Genomic DNA, 19,985 nt, shown 5'->3' on the forward strand with positions numbered 1-19,985 from the left:
AGACCAGCCTGGCCAACATAGTGAGACCCCATCTCTATCAAAAATACAAAAATTAGTGAGGCATAGTGGCACGCACCTGTGGTCCCAGATACTTGGGAGGCTGAGGTGGGAGGATCACTTAAGCTCAGGAGGTCGAGGCTGCAGTGAGCCATGACCACTCCACTCCACATCAGCCTGAGCAACAGAGTGAAATTCTGTCTCAGAAAAAAGAAAAGAGAGATACACAGGTACCTCCCCCTATAAAGAAATGCAAACCCCAGCAATTCTTGGCTCCTCTCCTAACATGCAGAACATCAAAAGAAAAAGTTTCCCAGAGCACGTGGCCCTGAAACTGGTCCTGTTTTCTCTGTGGTGTATTCCAAGAGAGGGAAGGGGTGCTCACAGCCTGCTTTCACTGCCAAGAAAAGAGTGGACCTCCAGGAAAAATGAGCAAGTCCCTCTCATTTCCTCCCTGAACAGATGACTTCTAACTTCCTGTAAAATCAGTTTGATTCTAAGCAAGGACCCTGAACTATTGGAGTACATAATGCAGTTTAGGAGCCAAGTGCCTCATAGATAACACAAATTCTTTTAAAAGTACCTTTTCTGTAGCTGGAGGCCGTGTTCTGATTTGGGTCAACTTGGAACAGGTTGAGTGTGAACTCAATCTTCCCCTCCTCTTATTTTTCATCTCTCCCTTTTTAAGTCTTTGTGGATCACTGGCTCTGGGGCCATAAAACCCCAGCCTGCCAGCTAACCACCAGAGGCAGGTCAGACCAAATGACAGTAAACCAATAAAGAGAACCATAAAACTCAAGAGCATGACTCCTAGGGCACAAGCGGGTCCGGGGAGTTAACTCCAGCTGCACATCTGCCTTCTAGACATTGAACTTGGCGAATCCGAAGACTTTCCGGGATCTTTCAAAGCCCATGGGGGCTCAGACCAAGGAAAGGAAGCTGAAATTTATCCAGAGGTTTAAAGAAGTTGAGAAAACTGAAGGTGAGTAGATCCAGCTTGATTTTTTGTGCAGTGTTATTCTTCTGGATGCCCTGAAATGATAGTTGACAACAATTAATGTGGTCACCTAGCCTACAAGTGATTACATTTGAACAGATGACTCTAACCTGGTGGTAGGAAGTGCCTGGGGAGCTTCTAGAAAATACTGAATGTCCGGGCCTCACCTCTAGAAATTTGGATTTAAATAAGTCCGTGGTGTGGCACAGCCCAGGAGATTCTAACATGCAACCTGGCTGGAGAAATATAATGCTAAGAGGTAATGACTCCATGCCTAGGGACAGGCAATAGCAAAAGAAACTAACATTTATTCAGCACTTTCTCTCTGCCAGGGGCAGGCCAACCTGTGTTCATATATTACAGTAGTCCATTTCACAGAGAAGGAAAGTGAAACTCAGAGTTTAAGCAACTTGCTCAAGATCACAGCCTCTAAACGGCAGAGCCTGCATTTGTGTGACTCTAGTTCCCAAACTTTGTCCATCTACATGTCATCTTTAGACATTTTCCCACATTCACATACCACCTGTGACCTTATTGCCTGAATGTTTTTCTTTAGGTCTGTTCACTTCCTAAACGTCAATGAATGTATGTTTTTAACGCTGTTCATGAACACAGGGTAGCACGCCTATCGGCCACGCGTGGGCACAGGTAGGGAAGCCGCCCTCAAGCATATGTTTTTGTTGCAGGAGACATGACCGTCCAGTGCCACTACTATACTCACTACTCCTCGGCCATCATCGTGGCCTCCTACCTGGTCCGGATGCCACCCTTCACCCAGGCCTTCTGTGCTCTGCAGGTGAGCAGCCGCCACTCTCCGTAAACACACACACACACACACACACACACACACACACACACACGGACCAAGACTTGGGCTTGAACAAAGACGGGATGCCTCTGCTAAAAACTCAATCATTAGCCAGTGATTTCCAGTTGACATTGGCTCCAGGATTCTGGTTCCCCAGCCAAGGCAGACTGTTCTTCCTCAGTTACACCTGCACATCTGCCCAACAAAGTCTTGCAAAATGATTCTAACAAATAAGAAATGAGACATGAAAAAAATGATTTAGCATAAATAGGATTTAGTGGAAAAAGAAAAAGCAGGAAGCTTGGGGACTAGAAAGGCAGGTGGTCAAGGATTAGAAAAATAAATACGAGAAGGAACAATGAAAAGAATATGACTCAAGACATCGGAATGCATAAATCTGTACCAATGACAAACTGAAAGGCTTCGAAGGACAAAACCAACTTACCCACCCATACACTAACAGACCATTATACCAGCTTAGGGTCGCCAGGTTTAAAATAAAATTACGTGATGCCTAGTTAAACTTGAATTCCAAGTAAACTGTAAATTATTGGTTGTTTATATGAAATTTAAATTTAGTTGGGCCTCCTGTATCGTACATGACCAGTCTGGTGTCCAAGTGTTGCCGGGTTGGTGTTCAAGGCATGGGGGATTTCTGGGACACAGTCTTTCTTGGGCAGTGCTGTGACGGTGCTGAGAAGCTCCTTTCCCCTCTTCCCCTCACAACCCTATCACTGGGATCCTGCTTCCAAGGAACCCCTTTATCCCAGGGCACAGCTTTTGAATGGGGGAAAATTCTCAGATAGGCCAGCTGGCTCAGCTGACTCTAAAGTAAATATAGCACAGGGTGTATGGGCTGCCCCAATCCAGACCCTGCAATTGTCCAGTGGAGAGAAAGGCATGAACTGGGGTGGGCAACAGGCCACTGAACACACAGACTTGCTCTGACACCTAAGCCTCATCTCAGAAAAGCCTGGGTATCCCAAGAACTGTGCGTTTGGGTCTGACCTTACCAGTGAGGTCACTCTTTATGGTCACTCAGAGGACCTTGACCCTGAGAGACCAAAGGCTACCCTGCATTAGCACTAAAGCCAACACTGAGCCCTGGGGCAGGAATGGGTAGGCAAGGTCAAGGCACTTTCTCCAAATAAGGAGCAAATGTCCTCCTGTCTTCTGTTTCTTGGCATAGCCTTCTGCCTCCTTGACGGCATAACTCGTCTAGACATTGTATAACCCCCTCTCCCTGGAAATTCACTCAAAAATAATAAGTGTGCTTCCCCTGAGCCTTTCTCAGGCAACAAGCATTTTAAGTAAGTTTGGTTTGGAGAACGAATGGTCCCAGAGCTGCGCCCCATGCCAGGAATCCCGTCCAGATGTTGCTCATTAATCCACAAGAAATGATGATCACCGTTGATGATGATAGTGATGGATTCTGCCACTGGTTTCTATCCTGGGAATTTAAATGTTTAAATGTTCAGGATGCTTTCGGAGTTCCCTCTTGCCCCTTCAGGAGGCTGCATTACAGCCCAAAACCCCAGCTCTACCTGTTGCTAAGAATCTTTTCACATTGGGAGGAAACAGAGTGAAATAGAAACAGCCTCAGCTGTGAGATTTACATCACAGCTCTGCCACTTCATAGATACAAAATCTTCTGCAAGTTATTTTACCTCTGGAAATGAGGGTTAATTATGCACATCTCACTGGGCTGTAGGCTGTCGAGAAGATTAAATGAGAAAATGTGGAGAGAACCCCCAGCTTGGGGCTTGACGCTGCATAGGTGATCAATCACTGTTAGTTCCCTTCTTCCCTCTGCAATCAGCTAGATCTAATCTGAGCAGGTCTGAACTTGTCCAGGCTGGTCTCCTCTGGTTTAAGATCATTTAAGGCAGTCTGGACTGCAGCAAAGTATTCCAACTTAGCATGAACCAGACCTAACAGGTGTGTTGTGAACCAACGGGATATCTGGGCTATGGCCACTTTGAAGCTAATCACTGGTTTAGGCTTATTTTAGCCAGTTTGGGCCATTGGTGACCTAGTCCTTTTGACTCCCATGTTGAAGTCCCTGATGTAACTGAGTTTTGGGGCTCAGATCTGTCTTGGGTAGTTTGACCCATCCAAGTTGGAATCACCCGGGCTGTCTCCACATGCTTCTGAATTGGGTCACACTTTCTTACTTTTAAATGACTCCTCTAGTGGGTCACACCTGGCCTGAGCCTTTGAACCAGCAAAAGAACCAGCCACCTTCCACTTTTCCTTAGGAAAAGAATTTTAGCTCTCGAGGGAATGAGTATAAAGGCTACATAGGCTTCCTCTGTGAGGGGACACACCAGGCTCCCCTTTGAGAGTGATGGGGCCTTGGCAGACCTCCTTAAGAATATTCTGGCATCTTCCTGAAGTCAAGCTCTTCCCTCCATCCTACCCCACCTCCTAGGGGGAGGCCCGTATCTTCTCCAGAGACCTTTGCTTCACCCCTGTGTTGGCTGGAAAGGAGACTCCCGTAGTCTCAGCAGCCCAAGGCACTACTCCCAACCTGGGGTGGACGAAGGAGTCGGGAAGAGCGAGAGACATGGGGAGGCTGTGGAACCCAGGCAGGAAAGCCAGAGCCAGTGGACGTATAGGAGTCAGCGTGGGAAAGCGCACATTTCCATTCTGCTTTGAGCAAATGCTACCACCCGCCTATTACCACAGATAAGCCAGAGTGGAGTCATATGTAGTGGGCTTGGGGAATCACGTTCCAGCATCCCCAGGGCTGCTGTGTTTGACTTTGCTCAGATCGCTTTCTTTCTTAGGGTTCAGTCTCCTTGTTGGTGAGATCAAGGAGGTGGGTGGGAGGATCGCCTCTGAAGGCCTTTCCGTAACAGCTCCAACCTCTGATTGCTCGTTAAGCACCTACTATGCACCTGGATGGTGCTAAGTACCTTACAACAGTTATTTAAAATATTTTGTACTTATTTATTGTGGAAAAATATACATAATAAGAAATTTACCCTTTTAACCATTTTGAAGTGCACAACTCAGTGTCATTAAGTGCATATACATGATTGTGCAGCCATCGCTGCCATCTGTCTCCAGAACTTTTTCATCTTCCCAAACTCAACCTCTGAAACCATGAAACAATAATTCTCCAATCGCCCCTCCCCACAGCACCCAGCAACCACTGTTCTACTTTTTGTCTCTATGAATGACTACACTAAGCTTATTATAAGTGGAATTATGCAATGTTTGTCCTTTGGTGACTGGCTTCTTGCACTTAGCATAATGTCCTCGAGGTCCATCCATTGTTGTGGCATGTGTCAGTTTCCTACGGCTGATTCCTGCACCCCTGTATTTGTAGACCACATGTTGTTTATCATTCGTTCATGGCTGGGGTGCTTCCTCCTTCTGATGACAATGAAGGGGGCTGCTGTGAACACTGCTGTGCCTCATTGGACCCTCACAAGCTTGTGAGAGGCTGCTGTGATTCATCTCAGGATACTGAGTCTCTGGGAGGTCACGTCCCTCAGGAAATGACAAGGGAGATGAGATGGGTTCTAGCCCTGGGGACACCAAGCCTAAAACACTCATGGTAAATAAAGCAAGGTGGGGTCTACAGAGGTTGTCCAGAGGGGACACAGTGCTCAGAGGAAAGGGACATGTGCCATTTTCAAGACCACATTTTCAGTAGAACAGTGGGGAGTCCCTCGTGCAGCATCAAGCACAGGCACACATGTATGAGGTTTGACGTATAGGCAGTCACCTGGTGCTGCAGCACATGTGCAGTGTGCCGGCTGCATGTGTGTGCAGCGTGGCCCCTGGTGCTCCCAGTGCAGAGTGACAGGCAGCACAACAGCTCTGCCATGCAGTACCTTTGCTGTCACGTACTGTATGCCTGTGTGGCACACCCAGTGTGGTGTGCTGGGTTGCAGAGAGGCAGGCATGGAGTTCTCTGGGCACTGTGGCCCATTTACCCTGCACTGTGCAGAGACTGTGGACAGCACAGAGACCCCCTGTTGCTGTGCAGTATATTCTGAACCCTGGGTATAAGGAGTGTTTTATTCCTTTCAGGTTTAAGTGTTCTTAAGTTTGAGCTGGTCTTAGAATTGATGCATACTTATGTCCTCGATGTGTTCATTTGTTTTTCTGTTCCAAGCCTGTTATTACCATAAGATTTTTACAATCCAGAAAATATGGTATATGTATGTACTGTGTGATCTGAGCAGGTGGCACATGCAGGCACTGTGACCAGGCGTGGGTCAGCTTTGCTTGCGCTCTGTTTTCCCCACTTTCTTGGAGGTGTGAACTCGTCTGTCTGCCAGGGCAGAGGGCTTGTCTCCCTCGGCAGCAGCCCCAGGATGCTGTAGTTCTTTTGTTCATTTGTTTTTTGAGACAAGATCTTGCTCTGTCACCCAGGCTAAAGTACAGTGGCATGATCATAGTTCATAGCAGCCTGGAACTCCAGGGCTCAAGCAATTTTCCTGCTTTAGCCTCCTGAGTAGCTAGGACTATAGATGTGTACCACCATTCTTGGATAAACAAATAAACCAAAAAAAAAAAAAAAAAAAAAAAAAAAAAAAAAAAAAAAAAAAAAAAAAAAAACATAAAAAACAAAGAAACGAACAAAAAATCACATTTTGTAAAGATGGAGTCTTATTATGTTGCCCAGGCTGGAAAACGTTAGAGTTCTTAGGAGTCTTGCCTGCTTAGAGCACGTGTCTGTGAGCCTCTAGAAAGTTGAGTCACCAGGAGGTCAGGCTCCTGCTGGGGCCCCAGCCCAAGCACCTGTTTCTGTCCCAGTAAAAGCACCAGTTGCTCTCAGGCCTGAGATCAGACCCAGCTGAGGTGGGGCCAGCAAGGCAGCCAGCGCCTACCAAAGACACAGCAGCGGTGGCTGCTGCTGCATTTAATAAGAAACAGAAATAAAGTGCTGTGTTAATTAAGTCACAGCCCATGTGAAGTCAGCTGTTACCAGCAGTGGGGAAGGGTTTTCTGAACCACCTGAGGCAAGATGGCTGGTTTTTGTACAAGACAGATGCTAACTGCAGAGAGAACGGAGAACCATGGGGCAGCACTTGGGCCGTCCTGGCTGTTGACTTAGAAGCTCCTGGAGGGATCAGTGCCAGGAGTCCTGGTGGAGTGTGTGCCAGGGAAGGCGAGGAGTCTGTCTATGCTCACACCGAGGTGGACCATGCCTGCCTCTTCACTTGCTGCCTGCAGCTCAGCCCCTGCCTCTGAGGCAAGCAGCCCACCTCCTGGTACCCTAAACCTCATACAGGGCCAGACCACCCCATGCAGCCAGGGCTGCGGGGCTAGACATAGAAACTGCCAGCCTCCCTCTGATTACAGTGTGAGGATGTGGGGTCTGTAAGGGCCCAAACTGTGACTTGAGGAGAATCATTCAGGATCTCCAAAACTGTGTGGTTTTTATCATACAGACTTGAGGAAGAGTGTTGGAAAAGCACACGCAATAGGGACAGACAGTCCTGGGATAAACTCCTGGTTCTACAACTTTCTAATTGGCATTATTGAACAATGGAGCCTTGGTTTCTTCATCCTTTAAAATAGCCCCTAGCTGGGTGGGTGGTGAGGACTAAAGGAGATATGGTATGAGCCATTTTGGCTGACCTGAGTGTCCCCTACGTGCCCACCCTCCTCCTCCTAATGCAGGCAGCATAGTTTCAGCAAGCCTTGGTGGGTTCACTCATTTAGAAAAGAGCCACGACCTACAGGAAGGAAAGATAATGGCCACTCTGGGGTCATCCCGTCTGAGAGAGCAAGACCAACGAGGCAGCTGGACCAGTGCGTGGGCTTCCCAGTGCCACGAGGGTCCTACACCATTAGTTTATTCAGTAGCGTGTCAGGGCCTGGCTGTTTCCTGCAGAGGCTCAGAGAATGCTGGGTCCAGCTTTCCTTTCCCCTCACACATTTGCCCTGTTACTTCGGAAGTGCTGTTGCTGCCAAAAGCTGCCCTGACAGTGCAGGCTCTCCTTCCTGTTGTCATCCCACGGTCCTTCAGATTCCCCACCCTCCTACCCCGTCCCTGGCACTGGAGGATCCCGCCTCTCCTCACTTCCCCCTGTACCCTACCTCCTACCTTCCATAACTTCCATCCTCTTCTCCTTTAGAGCTCCTGGTTGCCTTCCCCAGGCACACTGAGATCAGGGCCCAAGCTGAGGATTGCTCCCTAGTTCTAATCCTAGTCTGTGCAGAGAAAAGGACAGAGGGGCTGGGTTTATTTGACACCTCTTTCTATGTGCCTGCTGCACTGCATGAGATATGTCTCTCTCTCTCTCTCTCACACACACACACACTCACGCGCGCACACACACACACACACAATTGCTTTCACACCAAGAGCTATCATCCAAGGTTCACAGACAAGGGCATGGGCAGTTGAAGAGATTAAGAAACTCACTCGACTTCATCCTGCAAGTAAGTGGGCACTGAAATTCCTGCCCAAGTCAGCCTGCTTCTGAAGCCAATGTGCTTTCCACCATTGCACACTGCCTCTTTGATGGGCTAAAGACAGCAGGTTAGATCAACTGATATATCAATGGGGTCCTGTAAGTGAGTCGTTTGCATGGGTACTTTTAAATTACTGGAAAGAATATCTGCAGTGAGAATGGGTTGTCAGCCTGTTGATAAAACCAATTCCATATCCAGATGTGGCAGCGGGTTGATTTGGATCAGTGTCATCAGGAAGGAAGAATAGACTTCCTAGCACATATTATAGAAATATCTGTGCATCTCGGTGTCCTTCAGCATGTGCAGTTACTAAATTTCCTGTGAATTCGGATCAAGAATCGAAGCCATATTGGAGAGGAGTTTAAGAATGTCTAATAGTGATTGAAATGCCCATCCAGAGACAATGGTGTACATAGACTTTGTGTCTTCTAATGAAAGGAGTACTTCCTTTAATATAGAACATTTCTTTTCAGGTTTTTCAGCTTTAACCATCATACCATAATTACAGACTATCCCCTGATTTTAACTTGGATCAATGTCCAGGAATAGTCCTTGACAGCCACTTATTTTCCTATTATTTTGCCCTCAGTTTTGCTTCATCTCTTAGCAATATTTAGCACCTCCTAAAGGATTTTAATTGAGAAGAGGTACCTAGGACTATATTGTTTCTGGACTCTTCAATATTCAAAATGTTCCTGCATCTTTATATGTGAGTGATGTCTTAACTGAGCCCAAAATCCAACAACTATAATCTTTTGCCTCAGAATCCTCTAGGCTTGGCTGGCTCCATTGTCTTCTGGCCTAAATGTCACATGGGAAAACCTTCTGCCAATAAGAAATTGTTCCTTTGTTGACAATAATGACCTTGCTATTATTTTTTACAGTTCATTTAGATACAGGTCGGATTTGTTGCAGAACAGATTCCAGAGCAGCTCTTGGTTCAGGGATTCTCTCTGATCATTTTGTTCCCTTCCAAGTTCTAGATGTAATTGTGTTGGTTTCTTTCATTTGGGTCTGGATTTGCCTTAGATAGGTGCTCTTTAAACCTTAACTGGGTCTCTCTGCCTCTTACCTTCTTGCCCCATTTTTTCCTCTACTCTTTCTTTTCTCCTTCCTTCCTTTCTGAGAATTTAATCCTAGCTGGGACTCCTCTCTGGCAGCCACCAGAGTTTACATCAACCCACAGACTTACAATACAAGTAACAAAGCAACTCCACTTTTTCTGCTAGGGAATTTGGTGTTTTCTTTTGTATTGCAGAAGTGAGAAAACCCATTAATTTTGAAACAAATGTATGCAAATACATTTATTAATATAGGAAATAGGAAAATCAGTTATTGCTTCCTTTATAAATAATACAGGCTTAAGTTTTAAAGATATTACTTTTGCTAAAATGCATTAGACAGCTGTGAAAAAAATAACAGTTTTCTTTGTGGTAATATCTTTAACCAGATTTGTAGCACTAACAATATTTCGTATGTATATATTATTTTTATTTAATACAGGTAATCTTTTTATTACCAAATCATATTGTTTCTCAGGAGACTACCATCAGCACTCATAAAAGCTGCAAAAGGGAAACGGGACGAGGAGAAGGCATCAATCTCCCGCAGATGTAAGGCTTGGGCTGCAGATTAAATACACAATGCTCCTAATACATTTCAATGAGTGACTCATTAGGTGAAGATTTATTTCGACACCCCACCCCCATTTTATTTCCATTTCAATTTAAATTTGATGGTGGACGTCATTCCCTAATTTCAACCGAGAGCAAAGCGACCTTGGGGAAAAGCCACATGTTTAAAGCTGCCCATGTGCTGTTTGCTTGAGTCAGTGTCCCTGTCCCTGTGTGGAGAATGACCCACAGATCTCACTTGATCAAGTCTGACTCAGTAAATGGACCAGCCAGACCATGACCCTCAAGATGTCCAGGTGTGGCCACCTTGGGTGTGTTGTAGGTTCCCCACTCTCAGAAAGAGCTGAGTTCCCCCGTGGCCCACACATAGTGGATCAAGTTGGTCCCAGGTCCAGGGATTCCCCCAGGAATCTGGCATGGGACAAAGCATGCCCTGTGGAGTTGCATCCATGGGTTTGCCCCAGTTCTGCCATTCACTGCCTTGGGAAAAATCAGTGCACTTTGAGGAGCCTCCGTTTTCTGGTCTGCAAAATGGAAATACCAATTCCTTCCTCATGCAGCTACTGTGAGGATTAGGAGAGAGCATCTGAGCATGGACCAGGCATGCCAAGAGAAGGCCCCTGCCCTTTTTCACCTCCATCCACCCCTGCAGCTGCCCCCAAGGCTTCCTTGGGTAAATACAGATGGAGACCCTCAGCCCTCTGAGCAGGGAAGGGAGTGATGGGCACAAAGTAGGCACTGCTGTGGCCCCGCCGCTTGTTCCACATGTGTGCTCTGCGGAAGATGGCAGAAGGAGGACAAGTTTTTGTTATACAAAGGCCCAGCCTTGATGGGGACAAGTGAACTATTGAATCCCAGGCAAAAGGATATCCCAAAACTTACATAGACCCAAGGCCCAATTTCAGAAACTCTCTCCTGAGGTCCCTCCACCACCAGCACCTTCATTTCTCCAACCAGGACCTGGAGGGAGGCACCTCTCTGCCTCCTCCCAACCTCCAAGACCACCTGGTGAATAAGGGTACCATCAGCTGAAGAGTTTGACAATTCAGATGAGAGAATCAGAGCATCTAGGGAAAGAATGTGCCTGAATTCTTACATGGCACAACCTCGACAGCCAGGCCTGGGGCCACCTGTGGCCATAGGCCTTGGGACCAGGACTGGCCCTGGCAGAGGCTGTGGACATCGTGTCCTTTGTGGACCAGCCTCTTGCCCCTTGAACCTGAAATTTCTCCATCTCTCCACCCTCAGATCCATTCTCTCTTATCGAAGCCAAGACCCTTGGTCCCAGAGTCTCCTTCCTACCCACCTCTCGCCCCCACCAAATGCCATGAGCTGTGTGTTGGATGTCACCAGGGCCCTGCCCTAGCGAGTTCTCCTCCCTCCTCCTCCCTCCTCTGCTTCTTGCTCTCCTCCCACCCCTGCTGCTCACCCAAGCCTTGTCCTCTGCTCAGAACACTGCCATCTTCCCCATAAGCAGGCTTCCAGACTCACTTCCAGGGCGCCTCTCCAGGAAGCTCCTGCTGACCTCCCACATAGAATGTTCACCCACTTCTTTGTCCTATGGTTGGTTCTTTATTTCCTACCTGTGGCAGTTGACCATGAGCCTCCCAGGAGCCGAGTCCCAGTCACTGGCACTCTTGCTGCCTCGAGTGGAGCACCTAATTCAGAGCTGGCCCTCTGCAGTCTTGGAAATGCTCAGATGTTTCTGATATGAACTCAGATTTCCATGGCAGGGAAACATGGATTGATTACCGCGGATCATGCATTCCGCCTTGAAGCTCTGGAGCAAGGTTCCAGAGAGTAATAAAGGAATTGGTAGCTGGAGAACCATGGCACACACATCTGGGCTGATGGGTACACGTGTGTGGGGAGAGTGAATAAGAGGTGCTAATGGTAGAACCTGTGCCTCCAAGGCAGAATGGATGGTGCCTGGCCAGCAGGAGGGTGCCAGTGAGAGCAGCTGGTCATGTTGGCTCCATTTCCCCTAGGGTGGAGGCTTCGACGTGGCAGACAGAATGTTCCACAGTGTGAAGAGCACATGGGAGTCGGCCTCCAGAGAGAATATGAGTGACGTCAGGGAGCTGACCCCAGAGTTCTTCTACCTGCCTGAGTTCTTAACCAACTGCAATGGGGTGGAGTTCGGTGAGTGGAGGCCTGGTGAGGCTGGGTGAGTGGTGTTGCAGGGTGCTCTTTCCCATAGCCCCTGGGTGGTGACCAACATCATCTGGACCTTTGCTAGGCCTTCTCCAGGACACATGCACTTCGGGTGAGGTCTCCACTGGGCAGCAGTGCCCAGAAGGAAAGGTGGTTGCTGAGGAAGGACGCTGGCCCCAGGCTGCCAGGACAGCGCTGAGCCACCACCCCACCCGTGACCTTTCCTTCGATGGTCCCAGGCCTCAATTGGCAGTGAGGCCATGGCTGAGACCAACCTGGGCTCTTCTGTGTAGCCCAGGTCTGGCACTGCCTTGCTGTCTCGAGACCTTGGACAAACTCCTGCTCCTGACAAGTTCCATTTCCTCCATGTCCCACAAATGGGTTCACATGGACTCCAAGGGCAGGACCCAGAGATGCTGGGTCTCCTGGGGTAGACTGCTGGGTGGGATCCCAGGGCAGCTGGACAGGCGCTTATGGCAGCTCCTTCCTGAGCTGCAGGCCCCAGCCTAGGATGCAGCAGGGCTTCTTGCTGCTATAGATCGTTCTAAGCATGTGATATGTATTTTCTAAGCATGTGATATATATTTTCTCCTTTAATCGTTGTGCCAGTCCTGTGAAATAATTCCTGTTTTTTTGAAATAATTCCAATTTGTTCCTCTACTGCAAACAAATTGCTGAGTCAGGGCAATTTGCAGAGTGGATGAGTGGTCACAGCCTGGGCAGGGTATGGGCAGCTGTGGATGCTGGCCTGGCTGGGAATCATCTTCTGCAGACAACATGCATGAGCCATCACCAATGCATACCTCAGGCTCTAGAGCCCCCCTTCTTCAGTGTTCTCCTTCTGCCTCCAGACAGCACATAAGGGCATGCACCTGAGCCAGACCAGATGCAGCCCTGGCGCAGGGTACAGGGGAGGAGATTAGTCCTTGCAAAGATTAGTCCTTGCAAAGAAAGTCCTTGCAAGATTAGTCCTTGCAAAACCTTGTGCAGGGGTTTTCAGCCCTAGATATGCAGCCCACATCCATGAGGAGCAGGCCAGACAGTGAGCCAGGCCCCGTGAGTCTGACCTGTGGAACATGGGGACCTTGGTGGTATTCAAATCATTAGACACCTCACATGCGTCAGGGGTGAGAAGTGAACAAATGCAAAGGATGGATCCCCCAAAGCATGAGGAGTCCCACAGAGGAGTCACTCAGGGAGGGTGGCAGCCAGGAGGAGATGGTTGGCCAGCCTGGAGTTAGAGCGCTGACCGGAGTACCCACTCTGCCTTGGAAATGAAGCCAGACTCTTCTGCAGGAGGCATGATGGGCTCAGCTGCAGAGATGATGGCTCCTACCAGCCATGGAGGCCAAGAGGGCAAAGGTCCTCAGAGAAGTCAGGAGAACAAGTGGTTATTGAGCACCTACTGTATACAGGGACCTTTTTTTTAAGGCACTGGGGATTTAGTTGGGTCTTCTGGGATGGCATACCCTGAAGATGTTTACATTTTGTGTGAGGATAGGAAAAAGGGAAGAGAAAATGTAGACAATTTCTATATTGTAAGTGAAACATTGTTGGATGCTGAGAAGTCCTATGAGTAAAATAGGTAGGAAAATGGTTTGAAGATGACTCAGCAAGACCTGGGTTTCTCTGGTCCTCAGGAAGGACCTGTTGAGGAGGTGGCAGGCTGAGATGAGTGATGAGAAGAGTAAGGCCAGGCAGCTCTGTAGCCCAGAGAGAGCAGGGGAGCTTTTATTCCAGCTGCTTCTTGCAGGCTCTGAGGTCAGGCAAGACTGTAGCTCACATTTATGGAGTAGCCATCATATGCCTGACATCGTTCTAAGCATGTAATACGTATTTTCTCCTTTAATCATTGTGCCAGCCCTGTGAAATAATTCCTGTCATCACCTTAAATTTTACAGGTGGAAAATGAATCTCAAAGAAGTGAAGTGGCTTGAGCAAGGTTGGGCAGCTAATGGAGAGGAGGGAGACTTGGGTCAAGTCCAGCCTCCTCTTTCTACTGTCAGGGGAATCTGTCTAAAAACCTTGCTGTTCTCCCCTTAAAAATGGAGAGAAAACGCATAAATTATCGAGTTAGAATGAAGATTCAGTGAGGTGACATGTGGCCAGGGCCTAGCCTAGCTCCTGGCGTGGACTCAGGTGCTTAGAATTTGCCAGCTTGCACCACTATCACTGTATCTTCTGATTGTTTAATGCTGTGTAAAAAACACCCAGAAGAAAGGCATGGTACAGTGGAGAGAAAGATGTACCACAATGATGACACTGAAATCATTTCAGACAACTTACAAAGCAAGCACTAGTGCTGCCTGGGAAGCAAAGAGGACCTCCTGGAGGAGGCAAAGGCCTAGAGGCCATGCTGAGGGGTCATTCCAGGCAGAGAAGGTTGAAAGCAGTATGGTCTGCAGAGAATATAACTCACGTTCTGACCTACACAGAATCAGCAATCCTAGGCAGCATGCATTTTACATCCCCCAGTTCCTAGCCTGGTTTGAGTCCCCAGTTACCCAAATCTCTGCTGCTTCTCATCCCATGCAGGCTGCATGCAGGACGGGACTGCGCTAGGAGATGTGCAGCTCCCTCCCTGGGCTGATGGGGACCCTCGGAAATTCATCAGCCTGCACAGACAGGTAAGTCAGGCCAGGACCCCTGGTATCCTGCTGGGGACCTCAACATCCCCTCAAATTCTACTGAGGCTTTCTGTCCAAGTGGAGGGCCAGTGACCCGCACTGTGAGGCTTATGTCTGGAAAACCCAAAGAAGGGGTGGGGTCTATGCCTTGGGTTGGCAAGGAAAGGCTTGGGCTCTGGGCTGTTTCAGGAGCTCCATTAGACCCTGCCCAGGTGCCAGCTTGGTGAGGGTTTCACTGGAGGAAGTGAGGTCAGTGTCCTCAGCCAGCCCTACAAGAATGTCCACTCCCTGGGCCTTACTGCTCAGCACAGTTCAGAGAGGGTTTGAGCCTCCCAGGGGCTCCCACTGGCCAAAGATTTTCCAGGACTGGGCAGAACTTGGCTTATCACCCAAAAAACTGGACATGGGTAGAGACCAGAGGTCATTAGGGACACATGCTGAATCAAATTTCTGGGTTAGTTTAAGCACATGAAAGATGTTCAGCATCATTGGTCACCAGGGAGAAATAAATTTAAACCACCATGAGATGAGATGCTGTGACATACCCACAGGAGTGGCTTAAATTGAAAAGACCAGCAAAACCAATAGTTGATGAAAATGTGGAGCAACTAGAATGTGTGAGACATCAATGGTGGGAAAAGCAAAATGGTACACCCACTTTGTACAAAAGCTTGGTAATTGTTTTACAAATTTGCAGGTGCATTTGCCATATCGCCCAGCATTTTCACTTGGAAATTGAAAGCACGTCCACACAAAAACTTGTGCATGAATCTTCACCAGGTTTATTCAAACTAGTCAAAAACAAAACTCAAATGTCCATCAGCTGGTGAATGGATAAACAAATGATATGTCCATGCACACAACAGAATGCTACTCAGCAGTAAAAAGGAGCAGATTTACTGAATCAGTTTACACAGAACAACATGGATGAGTTTTAATGCATTATCCTACATGAAAGAAGCCATAACCCAGGGCTACATATCATGTGATTTTTATATACAGGCATGAAATGTGACATTTAGAGGCAAACTATAGGGACAGAAAACAAATTAGTGGTTCCTAAGCTCTGAAGTAGGAGAGTGACCACAAAGGAACACACAGGGGGACTTTTTGAGCCAAGGGAAATGTTCTATTTCTTTACTGTGGTGATGGTTACATGACTGCATGAATTTACAAGAACACTTTGAACTGGGCATTTTAAAAGGGCAAGTTTTATTGTGTGTAAATTACACCTACAAAGTAAAAATAACCGGAGGCAGGTCTGACTAGTGGCAACAAACCTATGCCTTTTCCTGTCCTTTTCTGCAAAGAGAAAGTTCTTCTTGTTTTATTCTTGCCTCTGGAAACTCAGTGATAGAAGTCATCCCTCTCAGAGCCCACTGTCTTGAGTACTTGGGCCAGAGTGAATGTAACCTGCAGGCAGCAGCAGCCATAGTCTGATAAAAGACAGAAGTACACATGATTCAATTGACCAGAGTGTTACTGGAATGATGGACCACTACATCTAAGCTGGATAAAGATGTAGCCAAAGACAGGTGGGTGATGATATACTGCAAAGAAGAAAAGGGACAAGGGGACCTGAGGCTGTGACAAGGTAGAAGAAGAGCCTTAGGAAGTACTTAAACATCCAGCAAGTTGAGGAGGATGTGACTTTCACCAAGTGGATGTTTGAATGAGTGCTTTAGAAGATGAGGCAGTTATGGATACTGACATGGGTTAAGGTGTGGCCATGGGAATGGTGACTTTAGGTGGAATGAAGGCAAAAGTCTTTGGAGATGTGGAGCTCAAGGAACCAAGAGGCCAGAGATCGCAATCACTGAGGATGATGGCAGATCATGGAGAAGAAGGGAAAATATGGCCAGGAATCACCATCTTTGATGAATGAGGAGAACAGAGAGAAGTTGTTGGAAGACAGCAGTGAGGATGAGGAGTGGGTAAAGCTAGATCTCATGAAGCACAGAGAAGCAGATGTTTTGTGATTTTTTTTTTTTACAAGAGGACAGAGGACCAATACTCTGGAGGTAGCAATAAGGACTGAGGAGACACCAGCCCCATGTCCTGGCCCCAGACATATGGGTTGTGTCCAGCAAGTGGCCACCACTTGAACTTGCTGAAGGGGAACTGGTGGCCCTGGGGAAAGCCAGGCTTCATCTAAGGAAAGGAGGTGGAGGAATGTTTGGGAAGAGCTTGAGGATGTGGGATATGTGCTGGGTAGCAAGAGGTAGGAAGAAGGACCAGCAAAAGGGCCAGCTGTCCTGGCCTATGATCTGCCCTCACCCGGCTACGCCTTTAGTGGTTCTGTGGCAAACACCAACAAATGCTTTCATGCAAACATCTCCAGAAGGCCATGAGGTATGCCCCAAGTCAGGTGGTAGGCTTGGGAGAGTCATATCTTTCATTACCCCTCGTATGACATGACTCAAGTGTGGCCTTCTTGCCCTCAAAGCCACTTTAATCATAGACCTCAGAAAAGCTAACTTAGCACAGGTGACTGGCTTCTCCAGATCCAGGTGTGTAGGGCAGCTTGTCCTCCCAGAAGACCAATAAGGGGAGCCCAGACAATCCCAAATGAACATCTTGAGGCTCTGGGGACCTAGCCCTGAAGCTGGGTTCTATTCAGTAGAGACAGGTGCCACCTCTCAGATAGACTGTGATGATATCCAGACACTGGGCCATACTTTCTCTTGCTCATATGTGACACCTGATGAGAATTATTGCCAACCTGGGTCCCCCATTCTGAGCCAATGCCACCCATCTGGGCTGTATGCATGAAAGATCCAGCATGCTTGGCTCTTATGCTAAATTCCTTGTTTCCTGTTGGATGTCACCTTTCATGAGGGGCAGATGTTGTTGACTTCCAGTGGGAGCTGTGGTCCTAAACGGGCTGAGGTTTACTTCTCATTTAAAGGTTGTAAACTCAGATCCAGGCTCCGTGTTTGAGTTGAGAATGTCTCCTGTCCTCTCATCTGGGGACAGTGAGCCTGAGCGTGGACAGAATATTTCTCAGGTCTGTGAGTGCATGGGTGAGAAACTCCTTGCCTGCTTCATGCCCCCAGCTAGACACAGCTGCCCCAGTGAAGGAAGTTCACATTCCTGGGGGCTAAGCTGCACCTCAGAAGCAGGTTCTATCATTTCTGTGCCAGGGATGATTTAGAAAATGCCCACACCCATGTCCAGAATTTCCCAGTACCTGAATGAAGTGGGATCTGCTCAGTGAGACTGGATGCCCCCTGTGGGGTTCTAAGGAATGAAAACTGGCAGCTAGAGTGTTAGGATCACATGAGCCTGCCCTAGAAGTGAGTTAATTATACCTGCCATCAAAGGCAGTGTTCATGGGAGGAAACAACACCTGTGAAACAGCCGGTGCCTGGCACCGTATGTGCTCAGTGAAATCACCTAACTCCTGGAGCTCTCTGTGTGTCAGCCGTGGACACAACTTAATTCTTACATGAACCAGCTAAGAAGGTACAATTGTTCATCTTACAGATGAAGAAACCAAGGAACAGAGATGTTAAGGAATGTGTACATGGCAGCACCCACACCCCCTGTCCTCCAGAGCATGCTCTCCTGATCACTGCACTTAGCCTCAACCTTCTGACATTCTCTGATCAAAACCAGCTCTCTCTGTTTCATATGTCACATCTCAGCAAGACCCCAAGACTTTATTTTCAGCCTTGTCTCTTCCATTTAGATGTCTTTCCCAGGCCTGCACCTCATAGATACTGTGGACACCATGGTTGTTTTATGACATGGTTGAGCTGGGGTGGTGAAAACAGTCAGATCTGGTTTGCTGCTGGCTGGAGGCAGGACTAGGGTGGCCCTCAGGTGGCTGGCTCATCCTGCCGCTTTGTGCTCATCAAGCCCAGGTGCCCATCAATTATCTCCTCTGTGCAGGGCCAACACCCTGAAGCACGTGCCCCTTGCAGAGAGTGCATGGGTACATGAGTGGCCTGGGTTTTAATGCTCTTTGGGGTTTTGTTTCAGGCCCTGGAAAGTGACTTTGTCAGTGCCAACCTCCACCATTGGATAGACCTTATTTTCGGGTACAAGCAGCAGGGGCCAGCCGCAGTAGACGCTGTTAATATCTTCCACCCCTACTTCTACGGTGACAGAGTGGACCTCAGCAGCATTACTGACCCCCTCATCAAGAGCACCATCCTGGGGTTTGTCAGCAACTTTGGACAGGTGCCCAAACAGGTACAACGTGCCTTGTCATTTGCCTTGCTTTCTCAAAAAAGTGTGTGCAGTGTGAGGACATTCTCTCCTGGGGTTAGAGTGAAGGAGAGGGCTGAAGAAATGAAATGCTCCCCCATCATCTTCCTGTGCTTTCAATATCAGGCTTAACCCTCAGTTACCACCTGATGTTGATGCAGATGATGACATCGTTAGTCAAACTGGTGAAAGCTGGTGTTTATCTGTGACTGATCTGATTTTAGACACTACAATAGATATGTAGTAACTAATTACTTGTGTTCATATCTATCCTACAAGTTTGTTGTATCCAATGACTTAGGACATATCAAGTGTTTGAAAGTGCCTGAAATATGACCAGCACTTAACAAATGTTAGTTATTAGTGTGATTATGTCATCGAAATCTCTTGTAAGCTCTGGGTATAGAGAGTATTCTTTCATGGACCAGGAAACTGAGGCTCAGAGAGGCTAAATAATACCTTGCCTAGAATTACACTAATAGCAGTCAACAGAGGTAGAGTTCTGGTCCTAACACATGTCACCAGTGTGAGAGCGTCTGCCGTCTACCTGCCAGGTCTCGGGTGAAATTGTGAAGTCTCACCTGGACCTTCTGCTCTGCTGGCTCTGTCTCCTGTGAAGATAGTCACTTAGCAATATGAGGTTGTGCATTCCTCTGTTGACATACTGATGAAAGCACAAATTAGGTGGTTATTTAATTGATTCTGGCCCTGTTGATCCTTGAACTGTGGTTCTGTGTGGAGATGTTTTGTTCCAGCCTTCCCCACGTGCAACCATGAGGACACAGGGTGGGGAGGGGGCTCCTTTTGCAGTTAGTGCTAAACTAACATCTTTCTGTCTGGTCTCACATGACATGCTGAGATTTGCTCAGCTCCCAGGTAAAGGGAATGTGAGGAGGGTGTAAGGTTGACTTGGAGATTGGATGGCACATCCAGTGTGGGTTTGCTGGGAGGCTTTTTAGGAAGGAAAGAATTTCAGGAAAGAAGCCTGTTAGTCTAATGGTTTCACTTCTTGAATCTAAAAAATATATAATAATACAAAGCAAGAAAATAATTCAAAGTAGTAGCCACCACCATCCAGCCATGTCCTGCCTCATGTACTCACAGCCCTTGTCCAC

At 47.7% G+C, this 19,985-nt stretch overlaps 1 protein-coding gene across 4 annotated transcripts in view; it reads left to right on the plus strand.

The window, feature by feature from the left end:
- The window catches only part of WDFY4 (WDFY family member 4), a 305,713-nt gene that overhangs the window by 268,432 nt on the left and 17,296 nt on the right, over positions 1-19,985 (plus strand). For all 4 annotated transcript variants that reach the window (XM_017885513.1, XM_017885510.1, XM_017885511.1 and 1 more), the window contains 5 exons: positions 862-979; positions 1,681-1,790; positions 11,866-12,019; positions 14,567-14,658; positions 18,643-18,855. In XM_017885513.1, the coding sequence (XP_017741002.1) occupies positions 862-979; positions 1,681-1,790; positions 11,866-12,019; positions 14,567-14,658; positions 18,643-18,855 (687 nt within the window). The remainder of the gene's footprint in view (positions 1-861; positions 980-1,680; positions 1,791-11,865; positions 12,020-14,566; positions 14,659-18,642; positions 18,856-19,985) is intronic.

The sequence above is a fragment of the Rhinopithecus bieti genome, unplaced genomic scaffold (genome assembly GCF_001698545.2).
Source record: "Rhinopithecus bieti isolate Rb0 unplaced genomic scaffold, ASM169854v2 scaffold_15143, whole genome shotgun sequence".
Taxonomy (NCBI): domain Eukaryota; kingdom Metazoa; phylum Chordata; class Mammalia; order Primates; family Cercopithecidae; genus Rhinopithecus; species Rhinopithecus bieti.